This window comes from Primulina eburnea, chromosome 7, assembly GCF_022965805.1.
Source record: "Primulina eburnea isolate SZY01 chromosome 7, ASM2296580v1, whole genome shotgun sequence".
Classification (NCBI taxonomy): Eukaryota; Viridiplantae; Streptophyta; class Magnoliopsida; order Lamiales; family Gesneriaceae; genus Primulina; species Primulina eburnea.
In genome coordinates this window covers 1,935,702-1,956,326 of record NC_133107.1, presented here as the reverse complement: position 1 = coordinate 1,956,326, position 20,625 = coordinate 1,935,702, and the positions used below count along the sequence as shown (strand labels likewise).

The following is a 20,625-nucleotide window of genomic DNA, read 5'->3' as shown; positions in this document are numbered from 1 at the left end:
GTTTTATATGTTTTTCATCTATTAATTAATGTAATTTAAAATAAATTGAAGATAAATGAATTTAGTCTTCATTTTTTGTGATGAAATTTGTACTCCGTTTATATGAGACATTTATATAGTCCTGAGAGGGGCTGACCCAGTTATTTCAAGAGTGAAAAAATACTTTTTTTTCACGATTCAAGTCAGATATGAGGCATGTTTCACAAAATTCACTCGTGAAACAACCTCATAGGAGTTTCTGTGTCAATTTAATTTTTAACTTAAATAAATTAACATATATGAATAACATAAATAATAATAATTAATATACTTCTCTTCTCTTGTTTGTTTTTTTCCATCTATTATTTAATATATTCTAAAATAAATTGAAGAAAAATAAATTTTAGCCACCAGTTTTTAGAATGAAATTTAAATTAAGCCTTCATTTTTTGGAATGAAATTTACACATCATTTTTTTAAAAAATAATATCTTTAATAAAATTTGAAATAATAATAATAAATACATATTCTATTGTTTGTTTTTTTCCCGACTATCAATTAATTCTAAATAAAATTGAACAAAATTAAATTTAACCACCATTTTTTGAAATGAAATTTATATTTTATTTGTTTTAAAAAATATATCTTTAATATAATTTAAATTGAATAGAAGAATAATAAAATTTACAATATATTTTCAGAGAATGAATTATATCCTTATTTTAAAAATAATTCTTTTTTTTTTACTTCTCTTTTTTTTTTTTTTTGAATTTTTATAGTTCTCCAATTTTTGAATTGGTTTTATGTGAGCCAGTCTCAAAGATATATCCTTCAGATGGGTCACCGGTCAATTTTTTGAGTGAAAAAACAATGATTTTTCATGATTAGGGTAGGATACGAGACATGTTCCTGTGAAACAGCCTCGTAGGAGTTTTTATGCAATTTTTATTTTAAACTTGAGTAAATTAATATCCATTAATAACTTAAATAAACACGACTAATAAAATTGAAAACTATAATAAAATTGTGTCAGTTTACATTTATGTCGTTATTTTCGTTAAATAATATTAATAAATAAATGTCTTTTTTTTGTTCGTTTTCAGGTATTAATGAATTTTATAATAATTGAAGAAAAATGAAATTTTATTTTTGGAATGAAATTTACAGTTTTTTTTAAAAAATTATATCTTTAATGAAATTTAAAATAAGCGACACAATGTCAGCAGCGTAACTCACGAAAACTTCACAGGAGTTCACTCATCCCAATGCTACTCTCACTCTTGCACGCTTAACCTAACAAAACTGAATGATAGTGAAAGATTTATCTTTTAGTTCGAATATTGCTTAATATTTATGTCAAAAGTTATATTTGTTACCCACGACGCAATATTTATTTATTATAATTGTGATTTATCGTGCAAAGCCCTATACTAAGCAAATGGTGAACATAATGAGGATTGCATTGACGTGCCTGTCAATTTGCCAAATTGTAAAACCCTATGCATGACAAACACAAATAATTGTTTGGTATAATAAGAAAACACTTCAAAAGGATCAAAATGAGTTTAAATTAGTTTTATATGTAATAATTACTCTTATATACATCAAATGAATAGAAAAACAGAAATAAAAATGAATTCAAATCGTTTTTATGTAAAAAAAATTGCCAATACACAACTCAAGTTTTAGATCACAATAAAAAAATGTGATCATTACTTTACTTCTTTATGTTACATGTATAGGATAACAATCACAATTGAAGATGAGAATGAGATCGCAATAATAACATTATTTGGAAAAGTTGCAGCGTCTTTTGTTGGATGTTCTATTGAAGATTTCATTTAAATTCATGACCATATATAAGATAAAACAAACAAATGATTTTATATCTACATAAATATTGCATCTAACAATAAAAATTTTCAATGCAAAATTTACCAAATAACCCATATAAAGATTCGCTAAATCAACTAAGCTCCAAGTTCCACACATTCTTGTTCAAGTTGGATAATTCAGTGGAAAAACGTGATGAAATGTTAAAAATTGTGGCAGAAGCTATTGAGATACATGACAATTATCCAACAACAAATGTCAATATCAAGAAACGGAAATCTCGGAAGATTATCAAGACAACTAAACAAGGCAGTGTAGCACCAAAGGTAGAAAAATCAAATGAAATAAACATCGACAAAAACATGAAGATCCATGAAGACGAAGATGAAATAGAGATTCGAGATGAAGAACCAATTGCCGAGTACAAAAAAAAGAGATAAGAAGATAAAACCGACGGACACAAAAAGATTTCAAGAAGTCTTCAAATCAAAGACAAGAAAATGTGATGATTTCGATTGTAACCAAATAATTAATTATTTATCTATTAAAAGTTATTCTTATTTCAAAAATAATTTAAACATATTTATATAAAATTATCATATACAAATTATTCTATTTCTCAACGTGCAACGCACGTGTATTTATCTAGTATTATTAATATGGTAAATAATTAATTTAAAATGGGCTAAATAATAAATACTTAAATTGGACTCATAACCGATCAATATCTATATGTACAGTATGCAAAGCAATCACATACCAAATATACCCGGCCAGGCTGCTTACTTTGAAATACAAAACCAACACTGCTTTAATTATTCCGTCATGTCTAAAACTGGTCAATACAGGACTGCTTATATGCAAATGATTATATATAGGTTAAAACATTAGTATCACTTTAGGTTGAAAGAGAACTACTATGATGTACTTAATTCTTTCCTGCAATTAAGCTAGATACGAGGATAAGTATGCATCAAGTACATGTATATCATATGCCAGTTTCCCGAAAAGAGCGCTGAGGTGTTGAGAAATGTTACAGCTGCTTCCTTCTCTTCTCCAGCTCGGTATGGACTCTCTGGAAGTTCAGTACAGCCCACACTAAATGGCACAAGCCAACCTCCGGCCACAATGCTTTGGGGGAATACAAAAGGCAGTTTGAAGTTTGCCAAAGCAGAAAATTGCTCAGTCGAGTCTCGCCTGAGGAACGGATCAAGATATCAGGATCAGGTGCCACTCCCATGTACATGTTTCTCTCGATATCTGCAAGCTTTATAACATAGTTTTCCCCAAGATTTTTTTTACCAATATCACCATTTTGAGCATCATTCATTTTCATCGCAGATTGAATCTCATGCCGCTTATTGTTGCAAGATTCTTGAGCAGCATGCACAATTTCATCAGTTGAAGTATAGGCCACACAAACAAGGAGAATACTTTTGTCATTATTAGATGTGGCTTTCATGGCCTTTTCAGCAGCAAGTCTTATAGTTTCACTTAAAAGATTCAAGTTCCCGATAAAATATACCCTGACCCCATATTGGTTCACTATACTTTCTTCCTTGAGCAAACCTTCAATTTTCTCGAGCATCAAATCCATCACACTCTGAACTTCGTCAGGCCTTCTTTTGAAATTGTCGATGCTAAACGCATATATGGTCACATATTTCACACCCAATTCGTAGCAGTACTTCATCAATGACATGAGAGACAAAAATCCAGCTCTATGGCCCATTCCTTCTCCAAGATCCCACTTCCTGGCATATCTTCGATTTCCATCTAAAATAAAGGCCAGGTGATTTGGAATTGGACCCACAGAAAGAACGCGAAAAAGAAATCTTCGCATATAGCATATAAAACTTCCAAACAACCTGCCAGCAAGATTTTCCTTCTTGTTGTCCATTTCAATTTTTTGCCGAACCTATGATACTGCAAATTCGGTGGAAAAATGCCAACGGAATTTAAATATACAGCTCCAAGCATAATTCTCAACAATCATCAGGAAAGTTCATCCACTTATATACAGGGATATAAAAGTAATAGAAAAGAATTAATGTCAAATTCTGCAGCTACTGATCAAAGGCCTTGTTGCTCGGTACACTACTAAGCCCATGGTGATGGAACCAACAAAGGCAAAATGTTTGCTCCTCTTCTCAAGCATAAAGGACAATCTTAAAGTAATTATCTACAAATCTTACTTTTTTCATCTCTTTGTTACCTTTTTTTCCAATTCCACATAAATATTATCCAAAAAGTTTTTCCCCCTAAATCAAAAGCCTGATTCCAGCTCGTGTTCATTGAATGGTAATTCATAAAATTTATTGGCCCCCTACGAGGACAGAAATAGAAAAGAAACACAATAAAACCGAAAATAGGAAAAGCTAACTTTTCAGAGAATCACAAATTCCAGGCAATTTGTCATAACCCCGATAAAATCAAACTATTTGCAAGTGATACCACTGAGCATTGAATAAACTTCGATTGAACTTGGATTGACGGGTTTGATTTGGAGGTGGATTTGAGGAATGGATTCAAATGACACCCACCTTAGATTTATTGAAATCCACTGCAATCAATTGTTAAAATTACTTAACTTCATATGAAATGGTTTGAAAATCAATTGAATTTTTTCGATCCAAACAAGGTAAATAATTTGAAATAAATCCATCCATCCAAATACACCCTTAGATTGAGTTTGGATTATAGGTCTCAAATTTGAGTAACGGATTTGAGCTGGATTTCGACAGAAACGATACTGAGGTAGATTTGAATCCATCATAACCATCGACAAATTCAAAGAGATAAAAATCATTCAATCTAACAGGATGGATTCAGAAACACGGGTTCCTTCACTCCGAACACACCATATACATCATTTTTTAGAAATCCCTTCGAATCTGCACTCCGGCTCCAAAAGTTAAATCAAACCAACGAACCAAGTGCAAACATATTTGGACAAAAACACAATTTCGCAACTTTTCAAGTTTCCTGCAAACATATTTGGACAAAAGCACAATTTCGCAACTTTTCAAGCTTCCTGACCAGGAACCAATAAATAAAGCATAAATACTTAGAATTCAACTGCAAATCGTGCGCGATAGGGTAAAATTACCTTCGCAATGATTCTTGACACAAAATTACGAAACCAGTTCCAATCTTAAAACCCTGTAAAGTTCTTGATAGAAAGAGGTTACACAACAAGACTAAGCCAATGCAGCTTTAATTTAACGAGATATATATCAAGTATAAACAACACAATAGTTCAACAGAGTTGAAACGCGTAAAAACTATAATTTGGTACACCAATTCGAGGGTTCAACGGTGTTTATATGCGCGATTGTTAGGGGCAATGTGGGCGAGAGACAGAGTTTTGTGTGAATGAAAGAGAACGAAAGGAAGGAAGAAAACTGAGATATGTCTGTTGGGATCACAGCTTTGGTGTGGTTTGTGCCCAAGTCTCGCAGGGAAATCTAATTCGTAGAAGAAACCGTTATTTCTAGTATATCTATACGCTGTACACCTGTTACATACATATATATATATATATATATATATATATATATATATATATATATATACCTGAATATCATTTCAATTTTTATATATTTAATCATATCGATATATCAATGATATCTTATCGATACTAACATAAGTTTAATAAATATACGGTATATCAAAACTTTTATATCTATTATTTCTTATCATTTTAATTTCAAAATTTAATTATATCATTTAAACTTCAAAAATTATTAAATTTAATTTTAGTTTTTTTTTTAAAAAAAACCATTCCCTTCTATTTTTAAGATAAGGTACGTTGTATGTGTCACGATCGTTAGTCAAAATATTTAGCATTTCGGATTCATAATTTATTTGAATAAAAAGTTTGACGTATAAAATATAAGTAGCCGATAAGAATAAGGGTGGTAAGTAATTTGGATCACATTATTGTGATGAACATTCTTTGGTTCAGACATGCACTAAAGTCGCATTCAAATAACTTAGACGTATGTCTTTGGAGATTTAATTAATAAAACAAATACATGAATTATGAGGTAAAAGAAAGAGGGTGTACTGAAATTGTTTGTTTGGGAAATTATTGTCCGTTCTGTATTTGTTCTTTCTTTGGAAAAATATATAAACATAAAAGCAAAAAAATTAAGAAGAATGATAAGAATATGTAAATACATTGACATGTAACTGATGCACACTTGGTAATTTTTTAGATGAATGAAATAACATGTAAATCACGATCATCAAGTAATTCGTAATGAAGTAAAATATTCTCTCTCACGTCAGGACAATAAATATATTGACTTGGAAGACGTGGTTATTAATAAACGAAAAATTTGATGACCATTTGTTTATAAGTTTAATGCCAATTCCACATCTTAAAAATGTAATGTTGGCATTTAATTTGAAGATGAAACGTGAATGATCCGAGTATGTTAGGTCGATGCTACCTATGAGGGCAGTGTCCTCACAGAATCTGGGAGTTGATTTTAAAGAATTTGGTGGACCTCGCATATAAATTGGTGGACCCCACATATGTGGTTAAAAATAAAGCGACTGTTTTTTTATTATTCCCAAACTACATCCCCTTTGTTCTTTTCCAAACAAACATTCAGTTGTTTTCCGAAATATTTTCTAAAATAGAAATCATCAATAAAACCTCTTGTCAAGACGATATTCGTGAGACAGATTTGTTTTTAGGAGAAATAATAGTTAATATAAATAGTTTTTATTTATTTTTAGGAGAAATTTGTTTTTTTTATATTATTTCTATAAATGGAAAAGGTAAAATTAAGTTTGATAAAAATGGTAAATTTAATTATAATGAGTATGATAGGCCAAACTAATAAATGAGTTTCTTCTCTCGACGCCGGTCTGAATTGGGAGAGAAGCAAATGGCGGCTGCAGCTCCCTCCAAATGCTTTCTCGTCACTGGCTCTCCGGTCTGTATGCACCTTTGCTTATATTCATTGCTCAAAGATTGGAATTTTTCTTTTTCCAGTTTTGATTGATTGATATGTTTTTTTTTGGGGGGACAGGGAGTAGGCAAAACGACTCTGATAATCCGAGTGCTAGAAGCCCTGAAACGTTCTAATCCCTCCTTAAAGATTCAAGGATTCTATACTCGTATGCTTCAATATCTTATTTCATTGTGTGTAGAATGATTCATGTTCTAAAATTGAATGTTCTGCTTAAAAAAAGGTATAATCTTGTTGAGATGTTAGTGTAGGATAACTAATTTGTCTTAGGTTTTGACTTTGGAGTGGCATAACATTTTGTTTTGGATGGGGGTGGGAGATTATTATTTTATTGTTATGTTGGTGAAAGGGTTGAATGTGATTGGAGATACTTGAATTACATAGGGGAGATAAGAGAAGGTTCAGAAAGGGTAGGCTTTGAAGTGGTAACTCTTGATGGTCGTCAAGGTCCTCTTGCTTCCACCAAAACTACTAGGTACCTACAAAATGCTATATTTTCCCCTTTCCCTTATTTCATTGTGGACGATCTTTTTATATTTGACAGTCGTCTGTTTCGGAAATATGACTTACTGTTATCTGATATTCATGCATTTTCAAGAATATGTATAGCTAAACTGTAAGTGCTTACAAAATTTAGCGGTCAGGTAGGATATAAAAAGAGGGCTTAAATATTTTTTATTTAAAAAATCATCTAAAAGATGCTCCTTCTTCGAAGCATAGAACAACGAAAGACGAATGATATCCTACTTGGGACGGATCTCATGTATGCTCACGAGAATTTTTCTTGCATTGGATAGGAGTTAAACCATTATGGAAAGCTCCCCAAGCATCAACTGTAGTTATTGTATGGTGGCATTTTAGTTATTTGAAAAACGTATCGCTTCCATGGTCTGCCGTTCCAGTTTATATAAAGTAGTCATATTTTTTGTAATTAATGTTGTTTGCTCTGTCCACTGATCTAGTTGCTGTTTTAGAATCCGAGAGTAAATTATCTTTATCCTTGGCAGTCTCGAATCTCAAAGATGGCCCAGTGTGGGAAAGTACAAAGTTGACGTCTCATCCTTTGAATCATTAGCACTGCCTGAGCTACAGGTAAATGGATTCAACACTGTTTGGCACAAGTTACATTAGGTATAGGTGAGAACATTAAGTTAATTTTCCAGCTTACTTGCAGTTTGATGGTTCTTGGATAATGGTGGCCAGACCCTTTTTTTTTTGGGGAAAATGGTAAATCTAGAAGTTTTAGCTGAATATAAATATTCCCTCCAACTAGGTCAAGGAAGACACTGATCTGTTCGTTATTGATGAAGTTGGTAAAATGGAGCTGTTTAGTTCATCTTTTTTTCCTGCTGTGTTACGGGTTCTGGAATCCAATATCCCACTTCTGGCAACTGTCCCAATTCCAAAGTCTGGCAGAGATATTCCCGGAGGTAAATGATGCCTGCAAATGTCAATGCTGTATTTTCTTGCTTTTCATGAATTTAATAAGTGACATAATCCATTTAATCCAATTAAAATTATTTTGTTCTGTTGAGATTGGAACTTGGACCTAACTCAACCCCAAAAGCTAGCTCAAGGGGGGAGGATTGTCCAAGCCCATATATGCAAGTCCCATGAATATTATTCCACCGATGTGGGACAATTAATACACCCCCCTCACGCCCAGGAATGAACATCTGGAGCGTGAAGTTTACAAGGTCCAACGTCTTGTGGGCAATTCAACAACATAACGGTGGAACCTGGGCTCTGATACCATGTTGAGATTGGAACTTGGACCTAATTCAACCCCAAAAGCTAGCTCAAGGAGGGAGGATTGTCCAAGCCAATATATACAACTCCCAAGTTATTTATCCAACCGATGTGGGACAATTAACACACCCCTCTCACGCCCAGGAATGAACATCTGGAGCGTGGAGTTTACAAATGACCCAATTATGGGCAGAACGGGTGGCCTAATTATAGGCAGTCCAACACATAACGGTGAAACCCGGACTCTGATACCATGTTGAGATTGGAACTTGGACCTAACTCAACCCCAAAAGCTAGCTCAAGGGGGGAGGAATGTCCAAGCCCATATATGCAAGTCCCATGAATATTATTCCACCGATGTGGGACAATTAATATGTTCTGTAGCATGCCATGTTGAAAGATCTGCTGACTAAATATTTATCAAGACATTTCGTTGGGTGAATGTCATGAAAAATCAAAAGAAGGTCGAATAGATTTGTTATCGTATTACTTGTTACATTGACATCAATGACATGATCACGTCCTTGTATTCTCATTTTCCTGTTGGACTTCATGATCAACTTAGAAGGTTAAAAAATCAACATAACTACATTTTCCATAAAATTTGAAACAGGCTGGTCTATCTTTGTTGAAGAGTTGAAAAATATGGAAGTTTCAAAAAACGTACATATTCTTTATCCTCACCTTATTTATGCATATCATCGTATTCATATTCATGAACTGTAGCTCGTAAATTGTATGTACCTATTTGAATCAGACACTAAAGTTATTGTTGGTTTCTAGGATGCAAAAGAATATATAAAAGCTTCATATTTTTTACGTTTATAATTCAAGTTTGCCTGTTATCTGTCACAGTTGCCAGGTTGAAAAATCATCCAGGGGCTACCATTCATATGCTAAACACTAGTAACAGGGATATCACAAAAGAACAAATATACTCCACCTTATTGGACTTGCTGCAAAATCACTAGATTCTTTCCAAAACTTGTGCTACGGATTTTGAGAATAGAGCCGTCTTTGCTTTGGTGAAACATTTGTTGTACGCAACATACTTTTCAAAACTTTTGGCAATTTTGAGTGACGTCCTTGGAATTTCGTACCAGACATTTGCGACAGTATCGAGCATGAAACTTAGATTGATTGAGAAGGTGAGATGTGAAGCTCACTTGGTAAGAAATAGACTACAAAGCGATAGGCCTTGCTTCTTCTTGGTTCTACTAATTTCTTTTATGCTAAATGATATCTTTCATTTTTCTAATCGTAGCCATCTGTTGATTATGGAAACATTTGATACCTTGTAGATTTTGATTTGAATTCTCTTCGAAGTCACCCCAAAGTAAGTGTGAAATACATAGACGTTACCTGTCTGAAAGAAGTAATGGTTTACCAAATTGTTTTTTCCGAGCCCATTATATTGATCGAAGGGCCTCCAAATCAACTCAAAAATCTCTTCAAATCCATTATATGGAAGGGCCGGAAATCAAGAATTTCACTGAAATCATTGTGAAGCGACTTGAAGAAAACGCAAATAATAATCAGTCCAACACAAAGAATGATTATATGATGAATATAATCATAAGTCCCACACCAAGGATGCTATAAATAAGTCACAAAAACGAAAGGAAACATGTAATGATCTCACCATGGAGGAACTACAAATCATGTGTCAAAATGGCACAAACAAGGGAAAAGTGAAAGCCTATTCCAACTAAAGGTGATGGCCAGCCTACTTTACGGTATGAGTAGATTCTTTGAGAAGTAATTGTTTAAGGACCATGCACATGTAACACGCTTCCGACATCATTTGATAAGGCCTCCTTTACAACCTAATTAAAGCCCCACTCAAAGAAACTAGCTCCATGCATCTCCCTTACAAGTACTACTTTTTATTCCATCACTCTAAAGTTGCTTTTATTATTTTACAATAACACAATACACCAAACCCCACGTACTCCACCCCACCCCCTCTATTCATCCCCCCCAACCAAAAGATCACTTGGGTTTGTCCTTAATCACACGTGTCATGATTACAAGTACTTGTTGGGGAAATTCTATGATCCCCAAATGATGAAGGGTTGATTTCATTCTAAATGTTGGGGTACTACCCACATAATAGAATCAAAGACCCAAATTTAGTCGCACATACACGTGGTCCACTAATTTTTTTAGAATCACATATGTGTGTGAATCTTGTCCATCCAAATCATGTGGAGGCAATGTCCCCTTAGGTAGCATCGACTTAACCTGAAGGAAGGGTGGATGCCATTTCATGATTTGGAGGTAATACATTAAGTTATGCACACATTAACATCATTAATATAATTTAAACAATACTTAATGTATTAACTACACCAAGTTAAATAAACAAATCTATTATGAAATCCAAATTCATCAATATACAAATGTAATCCTACTTATTTTAAAAAAAGAATAAATAACAATAGAATTGTTGAAAGATGGACAATTTTCGTCTGAAATACATAAGATATGACTATTTTTAAAAAAATAATTAAAGTGGACATTTTCACTATAATTTTCGAGAGAAGGCTGTTTGTCAGACCTAATCAACATGGACTAAACTATTTTTTTCTCATGAGCAAAGCATGAAGTTAATCAATCCATAATTGGGGACGTTGATTTTGTAATTTGAATAAGATAATTACGTGAAAGAACATTGGTAAATCTTCTAATTAAGAGACTCGTGCTTAATAAACCGTATACATAAATTAAATTAAAATTTGAGAAATATTTAAAAATACATGCGTGACACGAAGTATATATGGAGTAGAGGATTTTACAAAATTTAATTACATACATACATGCATGCATTTGTCATCTTTCAACCAATTATCAAACAAATAAGAAAGATTCTCTTTGAAAAAATTAAAAAATGGTCTGTATAAAATCTCTTCGTGAAATTGACTTGCAAACACGTCTGGAAACTATGACTGATGAGGTATTAATTTACTGTTGTTATAATCCATTTCACACTGTTCTAAATGCACATATGTTTTCTTTTAATGGCATGAGAATCCGCTGTCTCTATCTTTCGATGTGTATTAGGTAAATCTTTATATTAACGCACTAATCTGCAAATCAAGCTAGCAAATAAACCGCATTGTGCAAGTCTTATGCGAGAGATTTGTCCGAAAAAATGCTCTCTTTATTAATTAATTAAAACCAAGTTTTAGTCGTTAAATAAGCTGTAGATCAAGTATATTTTTTTGGTCAAAATATATATTAATACCAGTTATAATTAATTAAATGGTAGGCTTTTAGCATATAATTAAAATATATTTCCAAGTGGTAACTCTAAATCCACATGATAATCGATCTTTTGAGATTCTTGACATTTAACATATATTATTTACTATTTGTCCAAACGCATCAAACCATTGATCCAAACACATTAAATTCACGGTGAATTTCTCATCAACACCTCTTTTGTAATTTTCATTATTATTTTTGAGCAAATAACACAACAATTATGTTCTATAATACTACTTTCATTTATTCATCTTCACATCAAATAAAATAATATATATCAGCTCAGTGTATATTCAATAATCAAGTGTTCGATTCCATCCATTAAAATTTTATCGGAAAAATCCGTCACACGAGCTTTGTTAAATACAATTTAATTAATTAATGTGAGTTGCAGACTACTGTGGCACGAGAGTTTAATTATTTAGTAAACACCGATTATATATATATATATATATATATATATATATATATATATATATATATGATGATACTAGTTGGTTTGCTCTAAAACCGACGTGAATATCCGAGCTGAAAGACGATTAATGATTGGGTGCACAGTGGAATTTGCTGATGCTGACATTCATCCATTCATTTCCCTTTTCCCCAACAAAATATGCGATTATAATCGAGCCAAATGGCGCACAACACCGTTATATTTTTTCTTTTTATGAGCTGTATTTACTGTTTATGATTTGACTGAATGAATCACATCAATTTGAATTAATATAAAAATTAAGTAACATTCGGAGCGGTCAGCATCCGCCGGCGGGTAAAAGTCTCGCCGGCCTCTTGCTTAATTTAGCATTCTATAAGTAATTCCATTCCATTACGTATAATATACATATACATATACATATATGCCAGTTATTACATATACAAAACACTACACTTATTATTATTATTATTTCATTCTGACACATATATATATATCTATATATATATATATATATATATATATATATATTTACTTTTATAACAGATATTCTTGAATCTTGGTAGTTATTGACTCGATCCTTGTTCGACTGAAAATACATTATTTTATTTAGTCATATATCCAACAACCCTCATTTTATTACACTTGGAAAAAAACCCTCATTTTATTTTTATGTATGAACTCTATTATATTTATGTGAACCCAAACATGCGTGGAATGAATAAGGATAACGTCGAGTATTTAACATCTCATTTAACATATTATACATATTTACGAGTAAAATTCAATGTTACCCTTCGAACTTCCTGCTATCTAGCAATACAAGATTAGACATTGTCTGGCAGATTTACATTACTAAAATCAAGCAATCAATGGTGTATTTTTTTTTAATGTCAGGTTTGTAAATATCAATCAAATTGTGAAATATATGGAACAGATCTCTTGTGAGACGATATCATGAATATTTATACAGATCAACCCTATCGATATTCACAATAAAAAGTAATACTCTTAGCATAAAAGTAATATTCTTTTATGGATGACCCAAATAAAAGATTCGTCTCACAAAATACGACCCGTGACATTCTCACACAAATTTTTGCCAAATATATGAGCTTGTGAGACTACAAGTTGGACTTTTTTCCTACCAACATCTGTAATAACTATTATATTCATAAATATGATGGAGACCATAAAAAACAAATCACCATCAAGAGCATGGGGATTTGATTTGGTATATTGAGAGATACAATTTTATATATAGTATGCGATTTTTTTTTAAAATTGAGAAACATCGTAAATCATAAAAAAAAAATAACGAAAATATTTGATCAATGTTATTTTACTTCCATGATATTTATAATAATGTTTTTATTCTTGTACTAAATCGTAATAAAATAATAAATTTGTCATCCGAGTTCGAAGCTCGAAATATCTTATAAATTCTTTCCAAATACTTTTCACACAATAACATATATGCATACATACAAAAAATAACGAGAAAGAATAGGAAAAAGAACGTGAAGAAGCAAGTCCAGTGCACTTTCCACGTTACAGGGTGAACTCGATTCTTTACCAACTATTTTTTTCCCTTATAATAAAGCAATTAATTAATGTTCATAATTAATTTAATTACATTAAATATAAAAAAAAAAAAAAAAAAAAACAGAGAGAGAGAGATAAAGAGGTGGCTTTTGGGTTCTTGATTGCGTGATTTACAGCAATGGTTGTCATCACATTATACGTCTTTTTGTTAAGAGCAATTATATATTAATTTTACCATATCATTATCCCCTCAGGAGCTAGCTACCATTTCTTCTTTTGTTGCTTTGAAGGCCCATTCTCCATCCCGTTTCGTTTTTAAGTTCTGGCGGTAAAGATTTGTGTTTTTTGCAAAGTTCACGTTTTTTGAGCTGTTAATGCCGAGCCCAGAATCATTAATGATCAATAGGTACGGATGATATGGCCTTTTTTTTTTCTGCCGAATTTGGGATGTACTTGTTATGTTTCCATTCTCTTAATGAGTGCGTTTGGATTCTTGAGCAGTACTGGCTTGTTAATGATATGTTTATAGTTTCATTACTCATGTCAGACGGGATCTTGGGTTCTTGGATTTTAGTTGGATCGGACGATTTTTCAGTTTAGATTAAATTTATGGCCATCATTAATGAAATGTGCGGTGAAATATTTCTGGGAGCATAATTTTATACCATTGTCTTCCCCGTGATCTTGCATTTACTCTTTCTTTTTTTGTGTTTTTAGAGAGATTTTTTTTTTGTCGTGAAAGTTTCCTTTACTACACTGTTGCATCTACGCAGAGAAAAATCTCTCTTCCAGTAGAATGTCCTTTTCAGACGTGTCAAAATTTGAATCAGCCTCAAATTTTCACAATTTTAATTGATTCACATCCTTATTATGATCCTCTGTTCCATTTGCGAACATCATAATCAACGGATTATTCTATGTTTTGGTGTAGTGAAATGTTAGCGATTATTAACATATATGTCAACTTTAATAAAAATGTGAGGACTCACATATAATGTTAGTGGAATTGGGTAGAAACACTAGGTATATGATAGACTACCCCGTAATCAACCAAGGACACCATCTCAATTTGACTAATTTGCAGTTGCTGGCCTCTGTGTTCCTTAGAAATATTGCTGCCATAAAAATTTGCAGCAAGTAACCATGCTTAAGGAATGATATGATGCAAATTACAATCTTGGGACCATTTAGTGTGTATATTGACATATTTGATTTTGGAAAAACCACTCTTTGTGTTGATCTCGTAACACTGCTTCCGCTTTTTCTGCAGGAGTGGATGGTCCTTCCCAGTTCCCACAATAAAGCTGGTAGTTTCCTTTTGAGGATGTAGTCACATACATATTTGGAAAACAGTTGTTTTTGCGTTTGAATTTTGTTCCATTTTCTTGAAACTGACGAAGACTACATGGCAAAAAAAGTTGTTTCACATCAGAGACATGTTGGGGGTAAGTGTTTCATCACTCAGGCACTCGTAATACTTTTCAGATGAAGCCTCCCGTTTGCGCACGGAATTAGTTCATCTAGAAGTGATTATGTTTCTTTGATCCACGAGTAGTAGTGATTATGTTTTGAGAAAATACCGCAGGCTGTGTAATTTGAATTATATCAACAGATCGCACTAATATGTTTCCTAGGCACCATGTTCCTTGAAACTTAAAAAATAGAAAGCTAAGCTGTTAAAACTATGAAAAGTGAAAAAGGTGGAGCATTTTCTTCTTTTTGAAACTCTTTCAATAAAGCTAAGTGGTCATAAAAAAATTATTTTTCTCTGAGTTTTTCAGGCTTGGAGGCACCACGTAACAGTTTGGAGATTCCTGTAGAGGCATCGTATGGCTTATGTGCTTTAAGAGATAACATACTGGTAAGAGTTATTGCTTTGTACTGGTTTTGTCCACATAATTTTTTTTTTTTTTTTTTCCATTTTTCTCCTTTTACCATTTGCATAAATTTTATTCGCTTCCTGTATCCAATCAGTGTTGTTGGTTAATGGTCATACTCCTCTTCTTTGCAACAAAACAACGAATCTCTTGTTTTCCTGAATGTTCTATTCTGGTTCCAATAGATTATCAAGCTTGTCTATGTCGATCTCTTAAATTCGACAAAGCTATTGGATGATGGTTGTTTCTGTTTTTCATGCCAATATCATTCTTTTGGTTTTCTGCATGTGTTCAGTATGCTTATAAAGTTACGAAGGAGTCATCTGACAAGAACTGCCATCCCTATGAGGCCCCAATGAAAAAGTTGATCAGCGAGGAGATTGCTGAAAAATCAAAAATGAAAAAAAATTCACCTAGCATAGTGGCTCGTCTAATGGGAGTTGATATGCTACCCTTTGATTCAAAAGCTGCACTACAAGTGGTTGAAGTGAAAAATAAAACTTCAGAAGGCAAGTTGGTGGGGGAGGAACGATCAGAAAATGGTTCGGTTCCTCGTGTCCTTCCCGCCTCAATTCCCTCTCAGCAGCTGGAATCTGGTTCCCTTAACCATCATATTGACAGCCATTCTGGAACATGGGGCACTCGTGTGAAGTTGAACAAGCCGAAGCCTCGAGAACATCCTCAAGAAGAAGAACTGCAGAGGTTTAAGAAAGAGTTCGAAGCTTGGCAAGCTGCAAGATTTAGGGACTGTTGCAAGGTTGTAGAACACAGCAGCGATGCAACACAGTTGATTGCACGAGCAGGCCTCAACAGAGAAAAGACTTATTGTTATGCTAATTCTAAAAGAAGTGAGACTAGTGATAGACTGAGGGAACCCAAGGTTCTTGCGGTTCTTGCAGGGCCACGTGAAACACTTACTTTGCAGAACTGCAAAATGAAAAGCAAATATTGTCCAGCCGAAGAGAAGGAATCTCTATATTCAAATAGGATGTCTCAAACTCAAGTTTGTGCATCTCAAATGATGAATTCTGATCTCTCACTTGATTTGGTTTCAGCTCCCACCAAGATTGTAATTTTACAGCCCGGTCATGGAAGATTGGGTCTTTTTGAAGATTCATGGAGCAATACACCTAGCACTTCAGAAGAGAGAGGTAGCATAGAAGATTTCCTTGAAGAGGTGAAAGAAAGACTGAAGAATGAACTTCAAGGTAAAAGTTCTAAAAAGAGAACTGCTAGAGGAGGAGAAGTCGAGACTCCTTATTGGGGAAAGCCTTCTGAACCAAAACAAATAGCTCAGCGTATAGCTCAACAAGTCAGAGAAGGTGCGACAAAAGAAATTGGCATGAATTTACCTCGGTCAGAGTCTACATGGTCACACAGAAGTGAAATTCAGTTTAATGGAACGGGTTCTCCTGAGTTCATTAACAGAGACACAAGAAAATTCTTGACAGAGAGGCTGACAAATGTTCTGAAAGGAGAAGCACACCGAGAAATTTCTTTGTCTGTCCCGGATAGATCTAAAAGATCAGTGTCGAGTGATGATAAAATGAGCTACCCTGATAATTTTGCTAATGAACTAGAAATTCAAAATGTGTCTTTAAGACGGGAGCTTGATGACAATGTACTGCAGCACAAACAACAGTCCCCTCGAAACCTGGTCAGATCTTTGTCTGCTCCAGTATCAGGAACTTCATTTGGGAAGCTTCTTCTCGAGGACCGCCATATACTAACTGGGGCACAAATAAGGAGGAAGCATGAAGTTTTTGAGAAAGCCTCGTTACCTACCAAAAACAAGAAGAGGGAAAAGTTCAACATCAAGCAAAAGGTTTCAAGCTTTAAATACAGCTTGACCCTTAGAGGGAGGTTGTTTCGTAGGAGAGTTAAGTCGATACCGGAACCACCTCAAAAGAATAACCACTTCTTAAAAGACATCACAAGTGGACCAACTGTTATCATGAATTTCTGCGAAACACGAGTGAGAATCTTATTCGAGCCTCCCTTCCGAATATTAGATTCATTGTTCTAATCAAGTCATGGATTTTCTAAACATTTTTTCTATTGTTGTTTATTGAAGGAAAATTTCACTGAAGTGCCCACCAAGCCCGGCATCTGTGTGCAGCAGTGTTCATGAAGAGTACTGGAGGCCAACAGATTACTCAAGTACAACACCATCTTCAGGTGTACATCAGCTGGAAGAAAGTGAGATGCCTCAAGTATTCAAGGAAATAAACTCAAACTTGAATGGTTGGTAAATGGAACTATTGATTCACTTATGTAGCCTTACTGATTAATTTTGTCAATCAATATTTTGTTGCAACATGGAGTTAAAAAAGTTTCAATATGAAATATAATTGCCAGTTAAAATTTTTTGTTGGCTGTGATTGGAAAATTTTTCAGTATAAATCTCTAATCAATTTCTCTTGAAACTCATTAACCTTTTGACTATAAGAGCATTAGCTTAGCAGTAAGAAAATAATGCAACTGCAGCGAATAATACAATTGAAACTGTGACATGTGATCATCTACATGTAATAGTTTCTCCAGATATTCTAAAATATTTTCTCATACCATGTCATTTCTCCTTTTTTACTTTTGATCGTATAGAGTTGCGAAGAAGACTGAATCAACTCGAAGGTTCTTTTCCAGAGGAGACTATAAGTGATCAGAAACCAAGGGAAGTTGAAATAGACATAGAGGATCATGATGAAGCCTTTGTTAGAGATTTGCTTGTGGCTGCAGGTCTGTATGATGGTTCACACGGTCGTTCTTTCTCTAAATGGGATCCACTTGGTAAGCCTATCAGTTATCAGGTCTTTGAAGAGGTGGAGGATTCTTACAAACGACAAACCACTAAGGATAACGAAATGTGCACAAAATACCATGGAGAAAAATCAAGTCACAAGATGATTCTTGATTTCTTAAATGAAGTACTTCCGACTATACTCAAGCAACCTGTGAATATGTCGAGATATATCAAAAAAGCTACTGGATTTTTGCATAAAGCACCACGTGGAAGGAAGCTTCTGTCTTGTTTATGGCAAATTATTCAAGAAAATTTGCACCCTGCAGCAGATGAGTCATATTATTCTCTTGATAATCTTCTGGCCCGAGATTTGCAGTCAAACCCATGGTCCGGTTTGATAGATGATGACATAAATGTTATCAGTAGAGAGATTGAATATCAGATCACTAAAGATTTGATCGACGAAATGGTCGAGCATATTTGAAGACAACTTCTTGTGGAGTTTTGAAATGTCCCATTCCTGGATCATCTTCTTGCCATGCAGATTGGTTTGTTTTAGCTATAAAAGTTTGTCAGTAGCAACGCTCAATTACGAGGGCAAAAATGTACAGAATAGCTTGGATTCATTCATTATCAAGTTATGCAATTTCAAATAATAATTATGATGAAATTCCAATACTCGCAAAATGAGTGTCATTTGAAATCATCTTTCATTTCGTTCTTCAAATAAAATCATTCCCTCCAAATAAAATTCACCCAACCTTGTGTGAAAGCTGGCTTGAAAAAATGTAGGTAAGTAAAATCAAAATCATTTGTCAACCGACCAACTACTTCACTAACTCAATCACCCCCTTAAAAGATTTCTCCCAATCATTATCATTTCTATTTGTGTATGTAAAATCTCTATCTATTCTATATATATTAATTATTTTTAAAATTCAAATCATAATGTGAAGAATGTGTCAAACTGTTTCCTTACCCGCCTATATCGACCAAACCTCAATCATATGATTCATATAAAATATTGTGAGAAAATTGAACTTGTCACGAACCCTTCTGCCCAATGTTGAAAAATATGATATTTATAATTCAATAATTTTCGAAGATCATAGGAGGCAGAACTAGTAACCATTGGAGTTGTGCGAGATAAAGTAAGTTAAAGGGTATTTGGATTTAAATATTTTTTAAAATTTATTCTCGTTCTGTTATGTTATAAGACTATAGGCTTACCATTATATCAAAAACTATTGATCCTTGTATTATATATCAAATAAGACAATTAATTAAAAAAGAGATGTATCAGTAGAAGATATGGAAACAGTATCCATAAATATGGTGTGCAGATTTTCAAAATTATGTATTTCTCGAATTTCTATAGAAGCAACTTGTTCAAGAGAAAAAAACGTGGAGAATGGACGAGAGTAAATGAGATTGTCTCATAAGTCAAATTTATGAGACAAAAGACAACGAGTGTAGAGAGAAAATTCTCTCTTTAAATTTTTTTTGTTAGAAGGAAAAAAGTGAAGAAGGGAATATGATAATTGGTAGATGAGAATCAATCAATCCAATTTTAATTTAGATAGACGAGATAAAAAGAGATTTATATTTCTTCGTATCGAAGAATTTAGATCGAAAATATGCAAGTTTTGTTGATTTATTCGAATGGAATGTATGATATGTGACAGATGTATTTGGTTGCTTTCATATATTCTATACACACATGGTAAGCATGTGTCTCACCCGCCAAATCTTACTGCCAAATTTGACTGTCAACTATATTTATTAACATAAAATCAACGTCCGCAATACTGCCAGCTAATTTCAAATGCACAACTTGGCCATGCACCGATTCAGCTAGCAGAGTCTTTCGCTACGATTCTTTTTCTCTTTGTTGTTATTTCAAAGACGTGATAGGATGCGATACGCAACTTTTTTGGGGTAAGAAGGAAAAATAATACATTACTGAGAGAAATACGAGCAAGAAATTGATCCGTAAGACACTCTCTATGTACCTTGGGTCCTATATCCAGATGCCATTAACAGGTTTCTTTCTCGATTTTAATTTCCAACATCTGTCATACACACACATATATGTGCGTCGGTGAATGACTCCGTTTGTGTTGTTTTGAAATTTTTCTTCTTTCTTCTTTGTAATTTTAGATTTCTTGCAAAGATGAGATATGGCTGGTATATATTGTAGCATGCGCATGAAAG

General features: G+C 33.4%; 3 protein-coding genes across 7 annotated transcripts; 2 read left to right on the top strand and 1 right to left on the bottom strand.

The window, feature by feature from the left end:
• Window positions 1-2,605: 2,605 nt before the first annotated feature.
• Window positions 2,606-5,302, bottom strand: LOC140836478 (dehydrodolichyl diphosphate synthase 6-like). 4 transcript variants are annotated; one of them, XM_073202025.1, is made up of 3 exons: window positions 4,922-5,302; window positions 3,681-4,797; window positions 2,606-3,588 (listed from the first exon to the last, which is right to left on the bottom strand). In XM_073202025.1, the coding sequence occupies exons 2-3, from the start codon at window positions 3,790-3,792 to the stop codon at window positions 2,846-2,848; spliced, it is 855 nt and encodes a 284-aa protein (XP_073058126.1). In that variant the 5' UTR covers window positions 3,793-4,797; window positions 4,922-5,302; the 3' UTR covers window positions 2,606-2,845. The 4 variants fall into 4 exon arrangements, with proteins under 4 accessions (XP_073058126.1, XP_073058125.1, XP_073058127.1 ...); XM_073202024.1 differs by having other exon boundaries at window positions 2,606-3,738; window positions 4,681-4,797; XM_073202026.1 differs by having other exon boundaries at window positions 3,681-3,738.
• Window positions 5,303-6,584: 1,282 nt separating this feature from the next.
• On the top strand, window positions 6,585-9,804 carry LOC140836477 (uncharacterized). 2 transcript variants are annotated; one of them, XM_073202021.1, is made up of 6 exons: window positions 6,585-6,761; window positions 6,858-6,945; window positions 7,182-7,272; window positions 7,805-7,889; window positions 8,071-8,227; window positions 9,402-9,804. In XM_073202021.1, the coding sequence occupies exons 1-6, from the start codon at window positions 6,669-6,671 to the stop codon at window positions 9,515-9,517; spliced, it is 630 nt and encodes a 209-aa protein (XP_073058122.1). In that variant the 5' UTR covers window positions 6,585-6,668; the 3' UTR covers window positions 9,518-9,804. The 2 variants fall into 2 exon arrangements, with proteins under 2 accessions (XP_073058122.1, XP_073058123.1); XM_073202022.1 differs by lacking the exon at window positions 6,858-6,945 and having other exon boundaries at window positions 6,636-6,761.
• Window positions 9,805-13,806: 4,002 nt separating this feature from the next.
• LOC140836476 (uncharacterized) lies at window positions 13,807-18,926 on the top strand. Its single transcript, XM_073202020.1, is given in 7 exon segments — window positions 13,807-14,197; window positions 15,062-15,236; window positions 15,573-15,652; window positions 15,964-17,643; window positions 17,743-17,760; window positions 17,762-17,912; window positions 18,273-18,926. Coding segments are annotated over 6 exon segments (2,592 nt in total). The 5' UTR covers window positions 13,807-14,197; window positions 15,062-15,196; the 3' UTR covers window positions 18,896-18,926.
• The last annotated feature ends 1,699 nt before the right edge of the window (window positions 18,927-20,625 follow it).

Coding starts and splice junctions, on each gene's coding strand:
- LOC140836478 (XM_073202024.1), bottom strand. CDS start 3,712: ATGGACAACAAGAAGGAAAATCTTGCTGGCAGGTTGTTTGGAAGTTTT.
- LOC140836477 (XM_073202021.1), top strand. CDS start 6,669: ATGAGTTTCTTCTCTCGACGCCGGTCTGAATTGGGAGAGAAGCAAATG. Junction 6,946..7,181: donor GATTCAAGGATTCTATACTC/GTATGCTTCAAT, acceptor TGAATTACATAG/GGGAGATAAGAGAAGGTTCA. Junction 7,890..8,070: donor TAGCACTGCCTGAGCTACAG/GTAAATGGATTC, acceptor CCCTCCAACTAG/GTCAAGGAAGACACTGATCT.